Genomic DNA, 22374 nt, shown 5'->3' on the forward strand with positions numbered 1-22374 from the left:
CTGCAGCTCCCCCCAGGGATGCCTATTTGAAAACCCCAGCTGCAGGGAACAGACCCCAAGGCAGTGGTAACATCCTGTGGGCTGTTGCCTGCTGTTTCCTTATTTGGCTCAAGTCACAGCCAGGTAAACACAGGTTTGGAAGAGTTTCTTTTCTTTTTCAGTATATGTTGTATGACATTTGATCAAAATAGACAAGTATAAAGAAAAAATACTGATAGAGGCATATTCCTTCAAGTCTTTTTTCCTTCTTCTGTGTTTGGAAGAGTGTTGACCCTGATTATAAAAGTAACATCTTATTCTCAGATGTAGCAATTCAGAACCAGATACTCAAGTCTTATGCCCGTCTCGTATGGTTATTATGGAAGCTCAGTGTAAAGGGTTTTTTAGCACAGTGCTAAAGAGTAGGCAGTGAACTGTCTACCATCATACTACTGTTGTTGGATACATTTTGAAGATACAGAGAAGTAGAATAAAACCTCCCATAATCCAGGGGTTACATTTAAAAATAATTTTTAAAAAATAGTGTGTTAAATTGGGTTCTCGGCGAGAAAAGACTTTCAGGTTTGCTGGATTTTTCTTTTCCCTTTTTGTTGAGGTGAACAACATATAACATAAAATTAACCATATTGTACAATTTAGTACATGGCAATGGCCCCAGCCCAGGGGACGCTGACCAAGGAGGAGCCACGAGGCAGGATGGGAGCCGGCTGGGGCCGGTGCACCCTTGTCCATGGTTCCACTCGGGACAGAGCTTGCTTCCTCCCCAGGCGTCGGGGCTGACGTGGAGAGTGGTGTGGGCTCTGGGCTGATTTTACATCCCAGGAATGTCAGCTGATGTGTCTCTGGAGCTGAGTGCAGGCCACTGGAGAGGTTGCACACTCCCATTTCACTTTTCCTCCTGCGAAAGCCCCTCGTGAGAATAAAAATGAGATAATAGATGTGAAAACGCTTTGGAAGGGGCTGCAGAAAGTCCTGGTGGGAGAGGAAACAGAAGCTGGTTTGGCCACCTATGTACTCACATTTGTTTAAATGCCTTTTTTTAAAAGTTCCCAATTTGCAGGGGAGACCACCTTTCAGAATTTAGTTCTCAGGGTCCATGTCTCACTTTTTCTTTTGCTGGCGAGTGTTTATCTTGTCTTCTAAACTGCTTTGGGAGGAGGCACTGTGTGTGGCCTCCAGCCGTCACTCTCCTCTCTGGCGTCAGGAGCCCACCCCGATCCTCTGGTTCTGCCCTCTTTGCTGCTGTCACGTGGGAGGTTGGGCTCTCCTTTGCTAAGATGAGCGGCCTCCTGCTAGCGGCGGGTGATGCCCGGTGGGTGGGCCGCCGGCCTCGTCCCCGGCAGGTGCTCAGCTTGTCTCCTCTGCCAGGAGGGATGGGACCTCATGGAGCTGAGGCTCTGTGAGTGTGGCCCTGGCAGGCGAGGGCTCTCGTTGCATTGCCCAGCGCATATCTGGTGCTTTAGGCCGTCCAGTGGCGTTGACCACAGGGTGGTCCGGTGGACTTCAGGCCTGTCTCCAGCTTCTCCTTGGCTCCACAGGCCTGTTAGGGTCGAGCAGGAGGCCCAGAGGAGGGAGCTGGAGTTGTTTTTCTTTATTCCCATGTGACCATAACACGAGGGTTTAGTTGGGGACCTTGGGGGTTGCTAAGCACCCTGACTGCCACCTGACAGCTGCAGGCACCGGGGAAATCCACCCAGTACACACCCGTCACCAGGTACAAACTCTAGACTTCTGAGCCTTTCCGAAGCACATACTCGGAATTGCTTCCCAGGGAGTGGGAGGTGGTGGAGGAGGGTGTGGGGGAGGATGGAGGGATGACGGGCACACGGCAGGCTTGCACTTCCTTCAGATCATGTTCAGTTAGGAAACCAAGCTGGTCCTCACCTGGGGAGGAGAGCTGCCCTTGGTCCCCACCCCCCTGGGGGAGGAAGCTGCAGCCGGTGTTGGGGGGAGAGCCCAAGGCTGCCTGTGCAGGGTTCTAGGCCAGTAAACCATCCACCGCCACCCGTACCCACCTAGGGCCAGGGGTCAGATCACCTTCTTCCATGGTGCCCTGGGGAACTCGGTGTGGGTGAGCGCTGAGGGCCCTCACCTCTGGGGGGACGCAGACAGAGCAGTCGCTTCTGCCTCTCCTGCTACTCCAACCCAAGGCCCAGGGCACCTTGGACTAGGGGTGGTGTTTCTTCTTTGTGCAGGAGTGTTTCCCTGGGTGGGTGACTTTCTGCCCTTGAGCAGGTCACCCCTTTATCGCGAGACTCAGACTTCTCTGGTAAGAGAAGCTTGGGACTGGGACTGCTGCCCTTTCAAAAGCTCAGTTTCTGGTCTTTCTGAAGGTCTCTGACCTCTGGCCAAGCCTGCCTCACTGTTCCCTTCAAGACCTTTAGCTGTGAGGATAAGGTATAGAGTGACCTCAGCCTCAGTTAGTGGGGAGAGGGGAGTCAGAGTGACAGAGACAGACAGACAGATGAGGGGGCTGCCTCCTAGCCTGGGGGTGGGTTTCTAGTGTCAGCCCTCAAAGCGCCAGCTGTCGTCCTGGCAACAGTGGGGCTGGGACTGGGGACCTGCCTCCTGTGTCACCGCACGTCGTCGCAGCTGATGGAGGCGGGGCAAACCCATCGTTTACTTGACGGGAGCCATGGAGGAAACCCCCTGACAGCAGCCTCCAAAGATGCTTGCTGTCTTAACTGCTTCACAGAACCACTCACGAGTATTTTTTAGTTTTTAGTTTAGCCTTGGAGGCCTCTTGGTTTGAGAAAAGCCAGAAGGTGAATTTCCCATGGTGAAGTAGGCATTAGTGCTTCTGTCGGTCCAGCTCTGACCTCCCGGATTTCACAGAATGTTCTTCATTCTAACATTCCAGGATGTAGCAGAACAAGCCCATGTTAGGTGATGCACATGATGAGCCCGCAGAGGACAGGCTGTTCTAAGGCCGTGGAGGGCCCCTGCCGGTGGGGGGACATTTGCTGGGTCGGGGGACTGGGCGCTGGTGGCACTGCTAGTGCATGGCCCCGTGTCTGGGCTGTGGCCTCCGCGCTGGCTCCCTGCCGGGCTCTGGAGGGTCCTGGGCCCAGAGACGTCCTCCAGCAGCGTTCTTCTCTCCACACAGTTGTAGAGAGTTGTAGGTCGGGGTCCAGTCTGGTCTGGGTTGTGGTGCGTCCCCACCTTTATCTGGCTGTAAAGATGAAGTTTTGTTTAGTAATAGGAGTCATTTTTTGTTTGTTTTGTTTTTAACAATTACTTCTGCCCAGTCTTGAGCTGAGTTTTTACTGAATTATCTCATTTAATCATCACGACAAAACCCAGAAGGGGAGTTGGCCCTCCCTCCCGGTGAGGGCCTCTACTTTGGAGATCTACTTGAGGAGAATTAGGTGAGTAGTCCCCAGACTACATCTGGCCTGTCAGTTTCTGTTTCAGCCCAGAGCTTCAAAAATTTCTAATACTTAAAAATTTGGACATTCTATATAAAAACTTGTATTTCTGACTGCCTTGAGAAATGGAAATGTCTGACAACACGGGGTGCAGAGTGAAGCTTGCGTTCACATCCGAGCCAGGCCACTTACTTGCACCATGACCTTGAGCCAATTACTTATGCCCTTTGAGCCCCCATTTCTTTGCCTGTGAAATGGGAACAGAGTAGGATTGTCAGACTGTCTAAAAGAGAGGATTCATCCCACAAATATTTGAGGCACGCTTCTAAACACTGGGGATACAGTTGTGAACAGAACAGATTCTAGTGGGGGAGACAATCATTAAACAAATGCTATGTTAGGAAGTAGGACAGGCAGTGGAGAAAAACAAAGCAGGGGAAGGAGCATAGAGCCTGCCAGAAGTGAAGGGAGGTTGCTGTTTAATATCGTGTGGCCAGAGAAGGCTTTCCGATGAGATGAGATTGGAGCAGAGACCTGAAGGCAGTGAGGGTGTGAGCCATGCAGTGATCAGAGGAATGAGCAGTAAGTGCAAAGGCCCTGTGGTATGTTCATAGGATGTCAAGGTGGTCAGTGCAGATGGAGCAGAAGTGAGGGGATGAGAGGTAGGAGGTGAGGCAGAGAGGTGATGGGGGCCAGATTCTACAGGGCCTCATTAGGACCTTGGCTTTTCCCTTGAGGGAAATGGGAGACATTGGAGGGTTGTAGGTTTTAAATGGATCAGTCTGGCTTATGGTGGAGAAGAGATAGCAGTGGAAGCAGGGAGACCAGTTAGAAGCATCGCAGTAATTTTGGTGAGAGAGGATAATGGCCCAGACCAGGATGGAGGTGATGAGAACAGAGGATTCTGGGTATGTTTTGAAGGCAGAGCCAACAGGACTTACTGCTGGGTAGAACAGGAGATGAGAGAGTGGGAAGTCAATGATGGCTCTAAGGATTTTAGCCTGCAGGTGAGCTGCTGCTTCGGGTCCAAGATGGAAGCAGGTGATGCGTGCTTCCGTGGCAGACATGGTAGCAATCTTTTCCACTGATCACAGACGTGACCTCGGCATCCTTCTCGACACAGTGCTCCAGGCAGCTGCTCTCTGTTCCTCCGAGTTGGACTTAATTTGTTCTAGAGCTGCATAGCCATTTGTGACTATTTAAATTAAAATTAGTTAAAATTTTAAAATTAAAAGTCAGTTCCTCAGGACTTCCCTGGTGGTCCAGTGGTTAAGACTGTACGCTCCCAATGTAGGGTTCCCAGGTTTGATCCCTGGACAGGGACCTAGATCCTGCATGCCGCAACTAAAGATCCTGCACGCCGCAGCTAAAGGTCCTATGTGCCGAAACAAAGACCTGGTGCAGCTAAGTAAATAAATAAATAAATACTAAAAAAAAAAAAAGTCAGTTCCTCCATTGCACTGGCCACATTTCATGTGCTCAGTAGCTCCATGTGGCTGGTTCGTGGCTACCGTATTGGGGAGCACAAATTACAGAGCATTTCTGTGACTACAGAAAGTGCTGTTCTAGAGGCTGATGGCCTGCCTCTCGGGCTACGTCTCCTAGTTGACAGCTTATTAACTCATCAGACCTCTAAGGAGCACCCTCTCTTGATGAGGGCTCCAGATGCCACACGTGTGGGCTGTCTCTGGGCCCAAAGGGCAGTCTCCTGAGATAGTGGTCACGTTGGCCCACAGTGGCCCATCTCGGGACTGCGCAGGAGCCAGGCAGATGACCAGCAGCTGCACTGGCTCAGCATCCCCTCTCCCACTCTAGCAGCGTAAGGGTTCTGGGCTGACCCTGGGTCTGTGTGGTTTCTGGGCTGTTCTCCCAACACTGAGATTGAATGTGGTCCTGCTTCCGTCTTGGAGCCCGTCTACCTGGGAGACTCTGGGCTGCTGGCGTGGAGCCTGTTTTGCAATGGAAGGTCTTGTTTAAAGATATGCGGGTCTTTGAGTTACACAGCCTCTCCCTCCTCTGAACTCTCATGGTCTTTGGCTGAAGACAGCAAAGCACTCCTGTCCTGGGAGACCAGCCAGTCGGCAAGTGACTTGACTGCCCTGCTCATCCAAGCTCTTGGGAGTACGGTTTGCCTTTGAGCTTCACAGCACGTAGCTTGGGGACTTGCCTAGATGACCAGTGATTGTTCTTTGATGACTTTGAGTGACCGAGGTCATGACCATGTCTTTTAGATGGGGCAGCATGTGTGGGCCCCTACTCTACAGGGCAGCTGTCTGCTCACATGGAAGCGGCAGCACCGGGGCATCCAGATTTCACGTGATGCGGTCCTGCATCCTCTCATCAGGGAGAGAGGAGTTGTTTGGGCCCTGACCTCCCTGGGCTAAAGGCCAGGTCCTACCCTGCGTTCCCTTCCTCCTGCTGCCTCCTCTGCTCAGGTGCTCGGGCCAGGATGGGTACCTGGGGGGGTCCAGTGACCTTTTGGCTTCCAAGTGGCCTGGAAACTCCAAGAACGTGGACAGATCAGGACCAGAACAGACACGTTTGCAGACAGCTGTGGGTCTGCTCACAGCCTGTTGTGGTGACATGTATGTGTGTGTGTGTGTGTGTGTGTGTGTGTGTGTGTGTGTACCCTGTAGGACACACACATTCTTTAAATAGATAAGCGGACTTAACGGGCTTACTTTGTACAGACAGTGGACACACACACTCACAGACGCACATGCACACGTACCGGCCACCTGGGCACTGTAGGTCTCTCCACTTAAATCTGTCTTCCTCCCTCTGCCCCTTTCACAAGGATGTTGTAGAAACTTAGCTTCTCATCAGCCAAGCTCATTTATCCAGATCCCTGGCGGCCACCCTGCTGTAATTAACTCCTGAATATGCCTCATCACAGTATCAGCTGTAACAACTCGGGGCCCCTCGGAGCGGTGCTGGCCTCCTCCTCTGTCTCAGTCCTGGGGCAGCAGGAAGGCGAGGCCTGGCGTGCTTGATCCATCCCTTCCCAGAGCCTGGCCAAGACCATGCTGACAGTGCCCTGGCCGGGCTCACGGCTCACCTGAGCAGCTCGGCATGTAACCGTTTACAGATGAGGAGACCCCAGCCCAGGAGTCCGAGCATCCTGCCCTGGGGCACTGTGGTCTCTTCTCCCAGAGACCAGGACCCCTTGCCCTACCCGGTCTGCTCACCTGCCTGGGGCAGGCCTGGGTCCTTCTCCCCAGGATCTGGGTAGTTTTCTGCTCTACCCATGAAGCCTACTAGAAACTTCCTGTCTCTTTCTGGACCGTGTCTGATTCTTTTCCCAGAGGGCCAGGGCCTTGCCTTCCGTTGCCGTGTGTTTTTAGGATGAGCCTTGAGGGCTGGGGAGAGGCTGCGTGAGGCCCTTCACCCCTCCTTCTTTCTCCGTGTGGAGCCGTGTCTCAGCCCCCGAGCCCCTGAGTCCCTGTCCTCTGCTGGTGGTTCCATCCGTGGTTGCCCCCTCCTGCCGCCTTCTCACGCGGTGTCTGGGGACGAGAGGTCGCCACCTCTGGGGCAGCACATTCTTTGTTTGCACTGTCCTGACTTTTAGAGAATTCTCCCTCCACGGGAAGCAGCAGTCTGTCCCCCGCAGTCTTCCCTCCCGGGGCCTTCAGAGCAAACTCATCCCTTTTCCACACAACAGCATTCCTCAGGCTTTAATTCTCCATGGGGCCGCGGATCCCCCTCTTCTCTGGGCTGATTCCCACCCACCCTCAGGTGACCGGACTCCGGCTCCCTCACCACAGGGTCACTCGCTGACCAAAGCCCAGGAGATCTGTTTCTTTGTAGGGGTGGGGGGAGGACCCAGAAGCTCCACCGCCTCCTCTTTCGGGACCTTAACTTCTGTTAAGGGCCAAGGGGCTTGTGTAGGCATCATTTTATGCTGTGAATTCATTTAAAATCTAATAGCATCTCAAATGGCCAGACTTTCCCCCCAGGGTTGATACACTGTGTCCCGCCCCCGTCCTGTCGTCTGGCAGTTGGTTTTGGGGACTCAAGTAGAGGTTATTACATTTACCCCTTTTGAAGTTGATCCTCTACATTTTACCAGATTGCTCTGGGGTAAAGTCCATATTAACCAGTTGTCCTAGTGACATGCCATCCACACATTTTATAGATACATGGTCTGTATCTTCTCAAGTGTTCCTCCTGGAAAAATTTCCACTTCGAACAAAGAAAGAGATACTTAAGAGAGAACCCATTTCACACATGAGCAACCAAGGCCAAAGGGGCAAAGTGTATGCCCCAGGTCGCAGGGGCCTTAGCGGCCCAACCCCAGCTCAGTGATTTTTTTGCTCTGCCCCCCAAAACTACTCCTCTTCCTTCTGACAAGATTTTTAAATCTTTAAAATGCTTTGTCTCTTCAGCAAAGTCTGCTTTGGAGTTAGTCATTATTATCTCCACGTCTGTCTCTTCAGCCTCCAACTTCCATTCCTTCTTTCGGTCCAGACCATCAGATTTTAAAAGTACTTCAAGGTAAGGAAATATCATTTTCCCACAGTCCAGTTTTCTGGCAAACTTCCACCGTGTCCCTAAAAGTCATGGTCCAAGAGTGAAGCAAGCACATGCCAGAACTTCAGGGCACCACAAGCCTGAAAAGGCAGAGTCCTGAAAAAAGTGCCCTCTGTGCTCACGTCATTTTTATAAAGGAGAGATGATAGGAAGGGGCCTGGAGTTGATCACAAGAATTCACACGATAATGAATGCTGAGCGTTAGAATTCAAAATACCAGGAGTTTTAAAGAGGTGGGGGGGGAACAGTCTCAATTCAGTTTTGAAAATATTACAAAATGACTAATTTAAAAAATAAAAAAGGGTTAAGGGAGAAGAAAAACTAAGTGAAAAGATTATCCAAATTATTGAGCATCCTCCCCCTGCCCACTGTATTAGTTCCTGATAAACTTTGATCACATCCTCCTCTTTACTCCCAGTTCTCTGGGACTGTGGTCATCAGTGGGTTTTGGCTTTCCTGGAGGAGCCTGGGTGAGTGTTGGACCTCTGCATCTTTGACCGTATGAGTCCAAGTTTCTGGAGGTGTGTTGCCATTTCCACCTTGATGTGAATCACACTGCTGTCCTATCCTCTGGGTTTCAAGTGTTCTGCTTCTTTCTTTCCTTTTTTTTTTTTTTTTTTAGTATCTTCCTTCTTTTTAATATTTCTTTTCTTTTCTTTTCTTTTTCTTTTTTTTTTTTGGCTGTGTCAGGTTTTAGTTGAGGCATGCAGGGTCTTCACTGAGGCACGTGGGATCTTTTGTGGTGCACGGGCTTCTCTCTAGTTGTGGCATGTGGGTTTTCTCTCTAGTTGTGGTGCATGGGGTCCAGAGTGCGTGGGCTCTGTAGTTTGCGGCACACAGGCTCTCTCATTGAGGCGCGTGAGCTCAGTAGTTGTGGCACGTGGGCTTAGTCCCCCCGTAGCATGTGGGATCTTAGTTCCCTGACCCGGGATGGAACCCGCATCCCCTGCATTGGAAGGAGAATTCTTTACCACTGAACCAGCAGGGAAGTCCCCATTCTGCTTCCTTCTAATCCACAAGTCCCGGTTGAGGGTTTTGCCTGCTGCTCGGACACGGCCTTGGAGGTGGGGGTCTCCAGCAGTGACCTCGGCAGCCGGATCTCTCTCTGGGTGTACCGATCAGCTCCTCTCCACTACAGGACCATGACTGTGCCTTTCCCCTTGGTTTCCTTTCCTCCACATCCTTCTCAAATGCTCATAAAGTGGTGCTTCCAAACTTCAGTGTGGTCACCAGTCACCTGAGGATCCCTGGGCCTTGCTGGGTGAGCCCCAGGTGATGCTGAGACTTCCCCTCTGCAGGCCAGACTTGGGGTCATGAGGCCTTGGTCCCGTGGGATGGGCTCAGCTGTACCAAGGGACCTCCCAGCGCCTAGACGTCCAGGGACTCAACAGAAGTTTCTGCTCCTCCAGTAGCAGCGTCAGGTGATGCCGAGGTTCGCACAGGAACCACGCACCTGTGGGCCCTTTGCGGTCCGTCCAGTGGCAGCTCACTGGACCGTAGGGGAGACCTGGTGGCACCCCCGTCTAGGTGAGCCCCTCTGGACCTGCCGCAGTTGGCTTCTCTTGCAGCTTTGGGGTGACCCAACATCTCAGGGCCCTCACAGTTGGTCACATCCAGAACCCACTGTCAGTTACTGAGGCAGAGCTCTCAGCATCGGCCCCCTTCCCCTCCTCCCCTCGGCCTGTGGGAAAAGGGGGGTGGGCTCAGGGCAGTCTCTTGGCCTGCCCAGCACTGAGCCCAGGCCTCCCCTGCGTCTGCCCCAGCAGCACCCTCCCCCTCCTTCCCTGCTGACCGTCAGGAAGAGTCCCAGCAGCTGCCCTGGCCCGGCCCGTTCTCCCCGGTGCCCCGCTGTGGTCTGGTGGGCCTGGGCCAGCATGCTGAGGCACCCACAGAGGACCCGCCATCCCACACAACAGCACAGGGACCGGGGCTCATCCCCAGGGGAGCCGTGTTGTCAGGTCCTTACCAGATAAGATTTGGGCACTTCTTTTTCTTCACATTTATAGCAGAACAACGTCCGGTGCAGGTGAGTTAGAGTGTGAAAAGTACGTCTTTTGGTGGAGAAAAACCCACCAGTTCCATCGGTCAGGGAGCCCTGGGTCCACGTTCCGGGTCTGCCGCTACGGCTGAGGAACCGGGACAATCCACCTAACCCCTCCACACCTCGATTTGGGCACCTGCAAGATGGAGGCAATATGATGTGTTTGTGAAAATATTGGGTAGGTGAGAAAGTTTTAGGGAAGAAGAGGGACGGTCTTGATACTGGTCCTTAGTGTCCACTTGCCTGGCGACTTTCTGTGCTTCTGAGAACTGCAGCAAGAAGCCAGCCCAGGGCGCCGGTTCTATCGCGTGGCTCCCTAAGAGAGGGCCACTGCCTCCTTCCCGTTTCACCGGGGGCTCTGGTCTCCTGCTTGCTTCGCACCTGGCCGTCAGTCTCCTTTCTCAGGTTATAGCCAAGCAGATGTGGGAGTCTGGAGGCAGCTCGGTGGCCTTGCAGGGACGGTCCATTTCTAAGAAAACTGGTAGTTACAGACAAGCTGGGGTCAGGGTCACAGCTGGAGGCAACAGGAAGTTTTGTGTTTATTTCCAGTTTAAAACATACTTTAAAAAAGAAGCAGCAGCAATAACAACCATATAGCAATTTGGAAAAGCATGTGAAGTTTTCTCTTAATTCCGCCTCACATTGTTGCCCTCTTCTCTCTTGCATATATCCTTCTGCCATTATTTCGAGGCATGTGCATCCAGCATCACCTTCACAGAATACAATTTCATGTCTTGCTTTTCTCTCTCATCATTTTCTTGTGACAGTTTTCACCAATATCATTTTTAAGGTTGCATAATCTTCCATCCAGAGGATGTGTCACTGTCTCATTAAACATTTTCTGGGCATTTGGGCTGCTCATAGTTTTTTCCACAAGTGTAAGTGATGCTGCATTAAAGTTCTTACACGTAAGTCTTCTTACTTCTTCTGGATTATTTCTGTTGGATAAATTCCCAGAAGAGCCATTAATGGGTCAGAGGCTTAGAACATTCTGATGACTCCCAAAACATATAGCAACTGCTATGTTAGTGAGAGCAGGCTCTGCCTGTCTGCTGGGGAGACCAAGACACATCCCCCAGCTCTGGGCCCCGAGGATGCCCTGGGTGGCTCCTGTCCTGTCCACCCCTCTGCCCTCTGTGGGACCCACCAGGCAAGTGCACTTGGATCCCAGCCTCCTTCCTTCTCCAAGGACATGGATGAAGGAGGTGTTGGGGTCTTCAGCCCAACTCTGAGAATGGATGTGAAGGATCCTCTGTGTGTGTGTGAGGATTTTTCTAGAAGATCCATCTTTAGCGTCATACACTCTTAAAAGAGGACAGGATCCAGGAATGGGTTGAGAATCTCTGAAATGTAAGGGCAAACAAGGTCAGCATCAGTAGAGACACTGGTATGAAGTGGGTGTAGGTAAGGAAGGGGATGAGCATACCTGGGCAGGGGCCGGGGGCTCTGGAGAGGTGACAGGTGGGTGAGGAGGGGCCGTTCCAGAGAGAGTGACGCCAGAGCAGAGAAAAGCAAATAGTCCTGCTGGTCTACCCAGGAGGGGCCACCGAGGAGATCAGGGGGAGCTGGGGCCAGGAAGGCAGGTGGGTGTCACGGGGAGGGGGCCTCGGTGCCGCGGAGAAGCACGCGGCTGGGGAGCCATCCACGGGTGTGAAGTTCAGACGTGGAAGGTGGCGGGGGAGGGGAGCAGAGCCTGGCTGTCACAAAGGTCCTGGGGTTGCGACGTGGGCCCGGCCCCTCCTTCGCTGCCCACTCGGCCACTTTCTTGCCCCTGCCCTCCACCTACTAGAATGTTCTGTCCAGTCCCGTGGCAGCTGCCTGTTGCATTTTTTCTCATCTGACAAATTGTTCTTTTTTCTGTGTACGCCTACTTCTTATTTAAGACTCGTCTTATCAGAGTGACTTAAGGTGGACTCTGCCTGCTGAGCTTTTGAGGTTGACCATAGGGTTGCCGTACACCACACGGGTCAATTGGTAGCCTTCATTTACAACCAGAGCTGCTTTCTTGTTATTGGAAAATTTGACATTTACAGGTTATCTGCTTTCAGAACTCGTCTATTCTCTCTTTTTTAAAAAAAACATTTATTTGGCTGCGCCAGGTCTTAGTTACGGCATGCAGGCTTTTTAGTTGCGGCTCGCCAGCTTCTTAGTTGCGGCACTCGGGCTCCTTAGTTGTGGCATGCATGCAGGATCTAGTTCCCTGACCAGGGATCAGTTGGGCCCCCTGCATTGGGAGTGCGGAGTCTTAACTACTGGACCACCAGGGAAGTCCCAGAAGTCATCTCTTCTCTTGCAAAAAGTTACAGAATCACGTGATGCAAAAAGTGAAAATTCCCCACGTGGCACCTCCAGAGATAAGCTCATGGCCTCCGCGCTCTGTGGACCTCCAAGGCACCTGGGTTCTGGGTGTCAGGACTGCCCTGCTTTGTGCTTCCGCTGCTGCCTTTATCCTGCCCTTGTTGACAGTACTGGAGCCCAGGCCGTGCTAGGATAGGGCAGTGCGGGTTGCTTCCGGGGAGGCCCAGCTTGGTTCCAGGGAAATTGGGCCACGGGCACCTCACAGGGTTGGATTGCATTCTGATGTCCCCAAGGTTCCCAGGGAGCCGAGTGGCTTTTCTGGGAGGACAGAGTTCTGTGGAAGAGCCTGAGGGGGGCGTGGGAAAGGCCTGCCTGTGTCGGGGGTGGCTGCTGAGGCAGGCCCCGCCGCGCTGTGACTTTCCTGCTCCTCGGTGTCCCATGGCCCGCCTCTGCTCTTCCCAGCCTGGCAGGCCCTGCCCACGCCCCTCACATGTCTGCCTCTTCCCTGCGTTGGCATGTATCCCGCGTGCACGTTGAGGGGAGAAAGGCTGAGATGCGCGTGGAAGGCAGGATCCCTCTTGGTGTCCCCTTATCGTCCTGTCTGGACCAGACGGAGCTCACAGGGCCTGGCCGAGGGACCAAAAGGTTTCCTGCTGACCCTGACGTCCCTCTGGAGCTCTTCATCGATAAATCTGTGGCCAGCTTGGAAGCCCCAGGGGAAGTTTAGACCTTGTCTTTCTGAGACACCTTCTGTCTCAGTGCCTCAGTGACACTTCACATCAGGTGACACGAGAACAGCTAAAGTATGTGGAGCACTTGCCATGTGCGGACACTGTTTTAAGTGCTTTATGGTAACGAGTCGCTCAGCCCTCCTGTTTTACGGGCGAGGACACCAGGGCACGGGGAAGTTTAATGATGGCCTGGTATTGCGCGGCGAGTGGCAGGGCTCGGGTCTGAGCCAGGCGGTCGGACCCTGTCCCTGCCAGCCTGGCACGGGCAGGGCCGCACGTGGGGCGGGCGGGGACCCCTGGGATTCCTGCCCCAGCCGTCACTGCTGCCCCTCAGCCCCGGCTCCTTCTCCCGCTCAGGACCCCAGCAGCTCTCCAGGCCACCCTCGAGAGCAGGCAGGGCCTCGTGTCTCTGGCTTTTCTTGAAAATCCTCCCGGAGGCTCATCTTCTTCCCAAGCTGAGAGCTTTGCCACCTGCTCTGCTTGGGCTGCAGGGCCCCGGGAGGCTTGGTTGCTGCTTCCTGGGCTCGGGTGGAGCCAGGCAGGGCGCACTGGGGTCATTTTGGCTTCTCATTCCTGAGCTGCAATGGTGCCACCCGCGAGGTTCTTAACAGTGGAAGAGACGTTGCTGTGGAAATGGGAGGGTAATAGGAATAACCACTGTCCGTGCTTCAGGCTAGAGCCAGTACCAGGCGTGCTGAGCAGAGGCGGTCACCTTGTTACGGTGGGATTCACTGCAGGAAAGAGGATTGATTTTCCCTGTGAGAACAGAGATGGGGCACAGGGACCTACCTCCCTGTGTGATGGCGAGCAGGTGGGGGGCTCCTGGCCTGCAGACCTTCCTAGGAGGAGCAGGGAGGGGCCGCACCTACAGCTGAGCCATCTTCTCCAGGGGAGCTGAGGCCCCAGTCCTCTGGCTCAGTGGGGACAGAGGCCCAGGTACGACACCAGACTCTTGGGGGCCTCTTGCCTGTGCCCACCAGAGGAGAGGAGTCGACCTCTGCACCTCAGGCTCCTACCCCAGAGCAGGTGTGTCTGAAAGGCAGGTAGAGCTGGGTTTTCTGGCCTCAGGGCCCACTGAACACAGCAAAGGGCAGGAGTCCAGGCCTGTGGCAGAGGTGTGTCCCCGCTCCTGTACCGCTGGGCTGGCATCACTGCCGAGGCCTGGGACCTGACCCCTGGTCAGACCCCAGGTGCTGAGGACGCGGGTCTTAGTTTTCTGGCCACCCCTCCTGCCCCAGGTAGCCCCCGGCCCTAGGTCACTGGACATAGCACTCCCAGATCCGCGCGCCGCGCCTGTCCCCTCGTCCCCTTTCAGCGGCTGACCCTGCAGCATGGGCCTGGTCACCCGGAACTGCTCCACCCCGGGGTCCAAGGCTGCGACCTCCAGCCACATCTCTTGTTCCCCCAGCCCCCTCTGCCTCCTTCTGCACCCACACTTCTCCCAGGCTGACCTCACTTCCTGCTGCCTCATCCCCCGGGCCTCGGTTTAGTCGCCTCCCCGCCATTAGCGCAGTTCTCTTGCTCCCTTACCGTTTCCATCCTGCAGACCTGCACCTGAGGTTCTCCCTCAGCCTCTCCCACCGTCCTGCAGCGGGCACCACCATCACCTCCCTCCCCTCCCGGGGGCACAGGGCGGTTCCTTCCCGACAAGTTGCCGCTGCCTGCGTTTCCCCCTCCTCTGACCCACCCTCCAGCACCCCCGCCGTGACTTGTCTCCTCTCTCCTGTTCCTGCTGCTGGGTCTAACCCGCGGCTTCTGAGCTACAGGCTCAGCCCGCTAGCCACCAAGCATCTGCCTGCAGGGCGCCCCTGCACGGGGGCCCTCCAAGGCACCTCCTGGACTCGTCTTTGTAGCCTGGCACCTAGCGTGGTACCTGGCACATCGTAGGTCTCCAGTCACATAGAATCTGGATTCTTGAGTGATGGCCCTGTGCAACGTGTGGTGGGCCACACAGAAGCCCTGCCCTCAAGGGCACACGTAGGCATTGTCACCCTTCCTGTGGTATTGGGGGTGCCTTGGAGGCACAGAGCCAAGCCTGGGGTTCTTCACGGGTTTCTGAGCTCTGTCCGCGCTCTGAAGGTGCTCAGTCTGCTCAGGGCAGGAGGTGGCCTGTTCTGGGCCTCCGGCTGCTTCCCAGTGAGGAGCGTGCACTGCAAGGTCTCTGCGGAGGCTCACCTGGCTCCTGGCTGACACCTGTCACCAGGATAAGGGCGTTTCTTCCCAGAGTGTCCGCGCCTGCCCCTGCCCTCCCCACTCAGTCTCTCCTCCCCCACAGGAGAACCTTATGCTTTCCATCCTGCCCAAGCACGTGGCAGACGAAATGCTGAAGGACATGAAGAAGGACGAGAGCCAGAAGGACCAGCAGCAGTTCAACACCATGTACATGTACCGCCATGAGAATGTCAGGTGCGCCGGCTGCAGGCCTGGGCTCCGAGCGCAGGACGGGGGCTTTGGGGGGGGGGGTCGGCGGAGCACTGCGGGGTTCAAGAGTCTTCCCGGCACTGGAAACACAGCCACCCCACAGTGTGAGCCTCAGCCGCCGCAGGGGCCACCTTGCTGCCAGATGTTGGGGCCGAGACGGGTGCCGTGGTCCAGGCCCGTCATTGTACAGACGCCACCCGAGAGATAAGCTAAACGCCGGAGCCCTGAGTGCACCCGGCACGTGCCAGGGTCTCACCACTTCGGGGCTCGAGCAGGGACCTGGCCGCCTGAGGGCTGGAGCGGGAGCTGGCGGTGGGCAGCGTGGAGCCCGGCACGCCGTGCGGGTCCTCACCACCGGGGCCTGCCTCCCCTCCTCAGCATCCTCTTTGCCGACATCGTGGGCTTCACCCAGCTGTCTTCAGCCTGCAGCGCCCAAGAGCTCGTGAAGCTCCTCAATGAGCTCTTTGCCCGCTTCGACAAGCTGGCGGCCGTAAGTACCCTGACCCTCGCCCAGCTTTCCGGGGTGGGGTGGGGGGCGCCATCCTCGTGACCTGGGCCTTCCCCTCCTCCTCCTCCGGCTCCCAGGACTTCCGCCCACCCATCCGTCCTCTGCTCTCTTTGCCCCGCCCCCCCGCCGGGGAGGGGCTCAGGACCTGCCCTTTCATCTGTTCTTTGCCCCGCCCCCCCCCGCCGGGGAGGGGCTCAGGACCCGCCCTTTCAGAAATACCACCAGCTGCGGATTAAGATACTGGGCGACTGTTACTACTGCATCTGTGGGCTGCCTGACTACCGGGAGGACCACGCCGTCTGCTCCATCCTCATGGGGCTCGCCATGGTGGAGGCCATCTCGTAAGTGAGGGGAGCGTGGGTCCCGGCTCCAGCACGCCTAGCCGCGCTGCTCTGTCTCCGTGGGCCCTGTGCATCCCGAGGCCCCCGAGCCGGGCTCGTCAGGGGATGAGGTGGGTGCGGCATGGTCAGTCCCAGGCTCTGGGAAGTCGGGCTAGGCTTACCTTCCTCACAGCTGAGGGAAACTGCAGCCTCCAAGGGATCCTTTTCTAGCTTTAGTCCACATTAGTTTTTTCTGCTGGAAGGTGCAGTCATCATGAAATTCTGCCACCTTCCATTTGCTTTCTTTTCCTCCCAAGTGTCCCCGCCATCTCTTCTCCCCGTGTTTTCTCCCCGTGACCCCCAGCACAGACAGGCTCAGAGAGCTGCATGCCCATCTCTCGGATCAGGAAGCCCGAGTACAGCAGTCAGTGAAGTGACTGCTGAGGTCATGAGATGTTTGGGCAGCAGAGATGGGACTGGAACCCTGGCTTCTGAGCTCCGGCCAAGGCTCCTGCCTGCACCACTGTGAGCCTCTAGGGTGGTGAACTCTGCCTCCCCGGCTCTTCCCCACTGCTGTCACTGCGCCTGTGGGCTTGGAGGTCCCTGGGGGGGGGGGGTTGCTCCCTGCCGTCGACTCAAGGCCTCTGGTGGGCCCTGGGTGGTATCAGCCCCTGCAAGCCCCTTGCTGAGTCCAGGAATTGGGCGTGTGCTTCACCACCGTCTCCAAGGGGGTGGTTTTGCGTTTTTACTGTCTTCCCGGTTAAAGCCCCCTCTAGGATTGGCTGGAAAGAAGCAGATGCTGCCTTTCCCCTGGGGCCATAGTTCAGGATTCAGAGACTCTTACCGCTACTCCCATCACTGGTGGGCAAAGTGCTGAGATTCGTGTTTGTCTCCGCCTGGAGCTCTCAAGCAAGGAGCTCTTCCCCTCTGCACACACAGCGCGTAGTACAGGGTCTGGCACATAGTAGGCGCTCAGGAAAGGTCAGCTGCACAAATGAGTGAACGGATGGCTGGAAGAGAACAGGTGGAGGTCCCTCAGGGGCAGAGGGTCTCTGCTGTTTCCTGCCCCTCCATCCCCACCCCGAATCACACTGGCCTGTGGTTGCTGAGTCTGGCCTTGGCCACTGCCTGCTGTAGCCCCAGCTGTGGGTGACTCAGATGTGGGCAGAAAGCAATGGGAGCAGCCTGTAGGCCCTGTAGCCTGGAGGCGAGGAAGGCTGTGCAGAATTCCTCCCACTGGGGGGCTGGGGAGGGGGCTGGCCACCTGGCTGTGGGCAGGCCTGACCCCTCCTCCTTTCTGTGTGTACCTGGCAGGTATGTACGGGAGAAGACGAAGACTGGGGTGGACATGCGAGTCGGGGTGCACACAGGCACCGTGCTGGGGGGTGTCCTGGGCCAGAAGCGCTGGCAGTACGACGTGTGGTCCACCGATGTCACCGTGGCCAACAAGATGGAGGCTGGCGGCATCCCCGGGTGAGCACGCGTTCCTTCCTGGGGCCAGGGGAGGGGACCGTCCCATCCATCCCTCAGGGTTATGGCCCAGACGAGGGACAAGGGGCCTCGAGGAAGCAGCCCTTCCCACCCAGGAGCAGTGTTCTTCTTCCAGGGCCTGCCTCCTGGGCCTTTCCTGCCCAGGGCTCTGCAGGAGTCTGTCCTCCTGCCCCCTTTACCCTCTGCGGGGCCTCGGGGCTCTGAGGTCAGGGCTGGAGCTCCTTCAGTGTGCAGGTCACCCCGAAGGGCACTGTTAGCAGTGAGAGTCTCCCAACAGGCTCTAAGGCACCTGCACATCTTTCCTGAGTTCTTTACAGACTCGGCCAGTCAGGTGGGGCAGGCTCCACCCTCAGGGTGGACCAAGGATGCGGTGAGACCTTCCCCGCCTGGGTCAGGGGCTTCTCTCGGAGGCAGTGGCAGTTCTCTCCCTAGTGGTGACTCCCCAGAAATGGGCTGTTACCCCTGACAGCAGGTGTTGCAGTGGAGAATCACACCAGGTGGATGATAACCAGGCCTTCTGACCTTAGTGTTCAGAGCAGACTTCAAATTCCTCATCTCATTTGGTACCCTCAGCAGCCTGAGGACAAACTGTCTCATGGATTGAAGCTGAGGCTTAGAGAAGGGGAGGTGCCGGGCTGCCTACACAGCCACTTAGCGCCAGGACTTGCCCATCACCGCTCCGCCTCTGTCCCCGGGGGTAGGGTGCGGGCTGCCACGGGGCCTGTGCTCAGGGCCCCTCTCGCCGGAGCCCAGGCGTGTGCACATCTCCCAGAGCACCATGGACTGCCTGAAAGGCGAGTTCGACGTGGAGCCAGGCGATGGGGGCAGCCGCTGTGATTACCTGGATGAGAAGGGCATCGAAACCTACCTCATCATTGCGTCCAAGCCAGAGGTGAAGAGGACAGCTGCCCAAAATGGCCTCAGCGGCTCGGTGAGTCCTCCACCCACCCCCTGGGCCGGCAGGGAGGGAAAGGCAGGGATTGGAGGTGAGATTGTAGAAGAGTTGGCAGGACTGTGAGAGGTCCCGCTAGCTGCTGAGTGTTGGAGCAAAGGGTAGTACGAGCTAAATATTTCGTGCCCAGTGTGAAGTCTGAGCTACAGTAAATGCTCTAAAGAACTCAGAAAAGTAGGAAGCTGTCTTGCAGAAAATTAGGAAATGTCACGGCAGAAAGTGGAGCCCCATGAAATGAGACTTGACCTTATCACAAAATTATTGAGTCTTTATATTTTAAGAGTGCTAGGGGACTTTCCTGGTGGCGCAGTGGTTAAGAATCTGCCTGCCAGTGCAGGGGACATGGGTTCAAGCCCTGGTCGCGGAGCAACTAAGCCCGCGAGCCACAACTGCTGAGCCCGCGGGCCACAACTACTGAAGTCCGTGCGCCTAGAGCCCGCGCTCTGCAACAAGAGAAGCCACCACAATGAGAAGCCCGCGTACCGCAACGAAGAGTAGCCCCCGCTCGCCACAACTAGAGAAAGCCTGTGTGGAGCAACGAAGACCCAACGCAGCCAAAAATAAATAAATTTATTTTTTAAAAAAAGAGTGCTACATGCACAACTTCAATATGTTCACTGGAACAAATGAACAACGCATCTTCTAAGCTATTCTACAAGATGGTGATTGACAACAATTTGAGAAATCAGCTACCTTTGTGAAGTGACGGAACATTTACCATTTCTGGCAAAAAAACGTTCTTAGTACATTTAAAAATGCTGTTCCTTTAAAGAATTACCCACAAATTTGGTTGTACTGGTGACCACCTTGAAGTCATAGGGCAGCAGTCAAACGTATCTTTGTGACAACCACACTCATTCCTGTTCGTTCTAATCTTGCATTTTCTCATTTTATTTAATCAACCCTTGCGTGGTGCGTCATTTGACTCAGGAGTTGTTCTTGGCACCTGACACCCCCGGGAGGGTTACGGATGGGGCCCTGGCAGCAGTGTCTTTACGAAGCTGGTGTGCAGGAGTCATTATTCAGTTTTCCAATTAGAGAAAAGTTGAGTACCTGGACGTGTAGCTTAAAATACTAGCACAGAGGCTCTGGGTGAGTAGGAGTGGGGTCTGGGCTGTGGGCCGTTGAGCCCCGTGGCCTGGGTGCTGCCACACAGGACAGGAGCACAGGCGACAGCTTCCAATGAACGGGGGTTAGACTTCTTCGTAAATGCTCCGTCAGACAAATGAGGGGGCCCATTTCTCATGGAAACGTGGGCGCTGTTCCCTTCAAAACTAATTTTCCTGACGTTTTGGGGCAATCCAGGTTTTCATTGTGTTGTAAAGTTGACTTTTAACTGTTTCTTCGTGCCCCTACCTAAAAAACGTGGATGTCGCAAAGTGGAAAAGCTGGGTTAAAGGTTCTGTACATTGAAAGTTTAACCCATGTGCCTGCTACTTACCTCCTGCCACCCTCCCCATGCCTGTGCTGGCTCTCTCCTCACTTTTTTTCTTCGTTCAGTTGAAAGATGAACCCACGGTATCTTATTGTTTTAATCGCATTTCTTTAGTTATTAGTAAGACTGGACACTTGTAACATGGCTGTCAGTCTGGTGATTTTCTTCTGTGACTTGCATACTCACATCTCACCTTTGAGGGCTTTTCCCGCCTCTGGTTTGTAGACGCTTCTTGTTTGTTAGAGGGCTGAACCTTCTGTCATACCGTGCTCATCAGCTGTGTATCAAGCATCCGCTTCGTGCCCAGCGCTGGGCTGCATCTGTCTCGGGGAACTTGGAAGTTGAGCTGCTGTAGATTATACCAGTCGTCTTCCCTACAAGGCGCTGCAGCAACTGTCAGCCCCCAGTGTGCGTTAAGTGAACAACTTAGCCATTATCAGAAGCCCATGTGATTAGCTCAGTAATTGTTGAAGATGTCTCCAGCTCAAGCTGTGCTCCGAGAAGGCCATGTCAGCGAATCACCAAGCCCGCTCAGCAGTCAGTCAGAAGTAGTCGAGCGCAGAGATAAACGCGTGAATGATGTGTGAGCGATAATGGGAAGCAGTAGGGAAAGTGGTGACGGCGGCTTCCCTGGGCCTCATAGGAGCAAATACCATTCCATCTGCAGAAGCCTCTCCCCGGGGTTTAGCTGAACAAAGTGATAAGGAGGAGAGTGTGAGGGGAATTGTCACAGTGGATCCTTTCCAGAGTGTTAAAAAGATACCTCCCATCTATACTGACCTTGCTGTTAGTCTCATTCAGTTGTTTTTTGTTTGTTTTATTTTTTTGCGGTACGTGGGCCTCTCGCTGTTGTGGCCTCTCCCGTTGCGGAGCGCAGGCTCAGCGTCCATGGCTCACGGGCCCAGCCACTCTGCGGCATGTGGGGTCTTCCCGGACCGGGGCACGAACCCGTGTCCCCTGCATCGGCAGGCGGACCCTCAGCCACTGCGCCACCAGGGAAGCCCTCATTCAGTTGTTTTAAATGCCATCTCCGACAACTCCCAAATTGAGATCTCAGCCCCAACCGGCATCCCTGCACTAAACTTGCAGCCACGTGTGCATCTCCCTCTGTGTATACAACAGGCCCAAAGCTGAGCTCCTGATCTCTCTACCCTACAACACGCTCTTCCTCAGTCTTCCCTGTCTCAATCAGTGGCAACTCCGTTCTTTCCACTGCTCAGCCCCAAACCTTTGGAGACATCCCGACCCCCCTCTACAATCCGTGAGCCCCTCCCTGCAAGCTATAGCTCTCGCCCCGCTCTCCTCACACCCTGGCAGCCGCCGTCTCGTCCGAGCCATCTCATGCCTGGGTCAGCGCAGTGGTCTCCCAGTCTGTTGCCCTGCTCTGCACCGCCCCCCACCCCCGTCTCCACACAGCAGCCAGAGTGATCCTGCTGGGGTGTTAGGTGAAATCATGTCACACACACATACCCCGCCCCCGCCCCGCACTGCCCACTCCACACCCTCCTTCGGTCCCCATCTCAGAGGAAGAGCCAAAGTCCCCTGAGGTCAGGAACCCCATCCAGCAGGTCCTCACCGCCCTGCCCCTTTCACTCACTGGGCTCGGGCAGCGCCGCCCTCCTGGCTGCTGCTCAGACACTCCGGGCCTCCAGCCCGCTCCAGGCTTTCTCTTGCTGGAACCCGTCCCTGAGAGCCGCGTGATGTGCTCCGGGTCTTCATGGAAATGTCATCTTCATGGTGACACCTCCCCCACTCCCCTTACCGTCACTCCCCAGCAATCCCCGTGTCCCTTGCCTACACCTCTCCAGAGCACTGCCCTCTGACCTTCTGTAATCATTTACTTCTTTACTTCGCTGATGTCCGGCCGTCCTCACTAGAAGGTGGGCTCTGAGGTTAGGACATTCTGTGTCCCCAGGAGTTACAACAGTTCCTGTCCCACAGTAGGTACCCAGTAAGTACTTGGTAAATGAATGAATGAGCTGTTTTCCTGTATAGAGCAGTATTTTTCCTTGACAGAGTAAATTAAATAATCATTGGGGAAATTGGTTTATGGAATTTATTCAGACTTTTGGAAGGCATTTGACAGGGCTCGACCCCAGAAAAGATCTCTGTGAATCACTGTGTCACTGAGTTACTGTTTTAAAAATAGGAGTTGGAACAATAAGGTCTTTCTCTGCTTAGAAAAGTTGTAATACTAGAAATGGATACTAGAAAATTACAGCGTTTTAAAATTGATGGTCTAGAGAAGGAACTGAATAGTGAGATTTCTAAGGTTACAA

At 54.9% G+C, this 22374-nt stretch overlaps 1 protein-coding gene across 4 annotated transcripts in view; it reads left to right on the forward strand.

Moving 5' to 3' along the window:
* Nucleotides 1-22374, forward strand: part of ADCY3 (adenylate cyclase 3) — an 80243-nt gene that overhangs the window by 42848 nt on the left and 15021 nt on the right. For all 4 annotated transcript variants that reach the window (XM_065891403.1, XM_065891402.1, XM_065891405.1 and 1 more), the window contains 5 exons: nucleotides 15244-15374; nucleotides 15768-15879; nucleotides 16111-16238; nucleotides 17532-17690; nucleotides 18462-18639. In XM_065891403.1, the coding sequence (XP_065747475.1) occupies nucleotides 15244-15374; nucleotides 15768-15879; nucleotides 16111-16238; nucleotides 17532-17690; nucleotides 18462-18639 (708 nt within the window). The remainder of the gene's footprint in view (nucleotides 1-15243; nucleotides 15375-15767; nucleotides 15880-16110; nucleotides 16239-17531; nucleotides 17691-18461; nucleotides 18640-22374) is intronic.

This window comes from Phocoena phocoena, chromosome 14 (assembly GCF_963924675.1).
Source record: "Phocoena phocoena chromosome 14, mPhoPho1.1, whole genome shotgun sequence".
NCBI classification, from domain to species: Eukaryota; Metazoa; Chordata; class Mammalia; order Artiodactyla; family Phocoenidae; genus Phocoena; species Phocoena phocoena.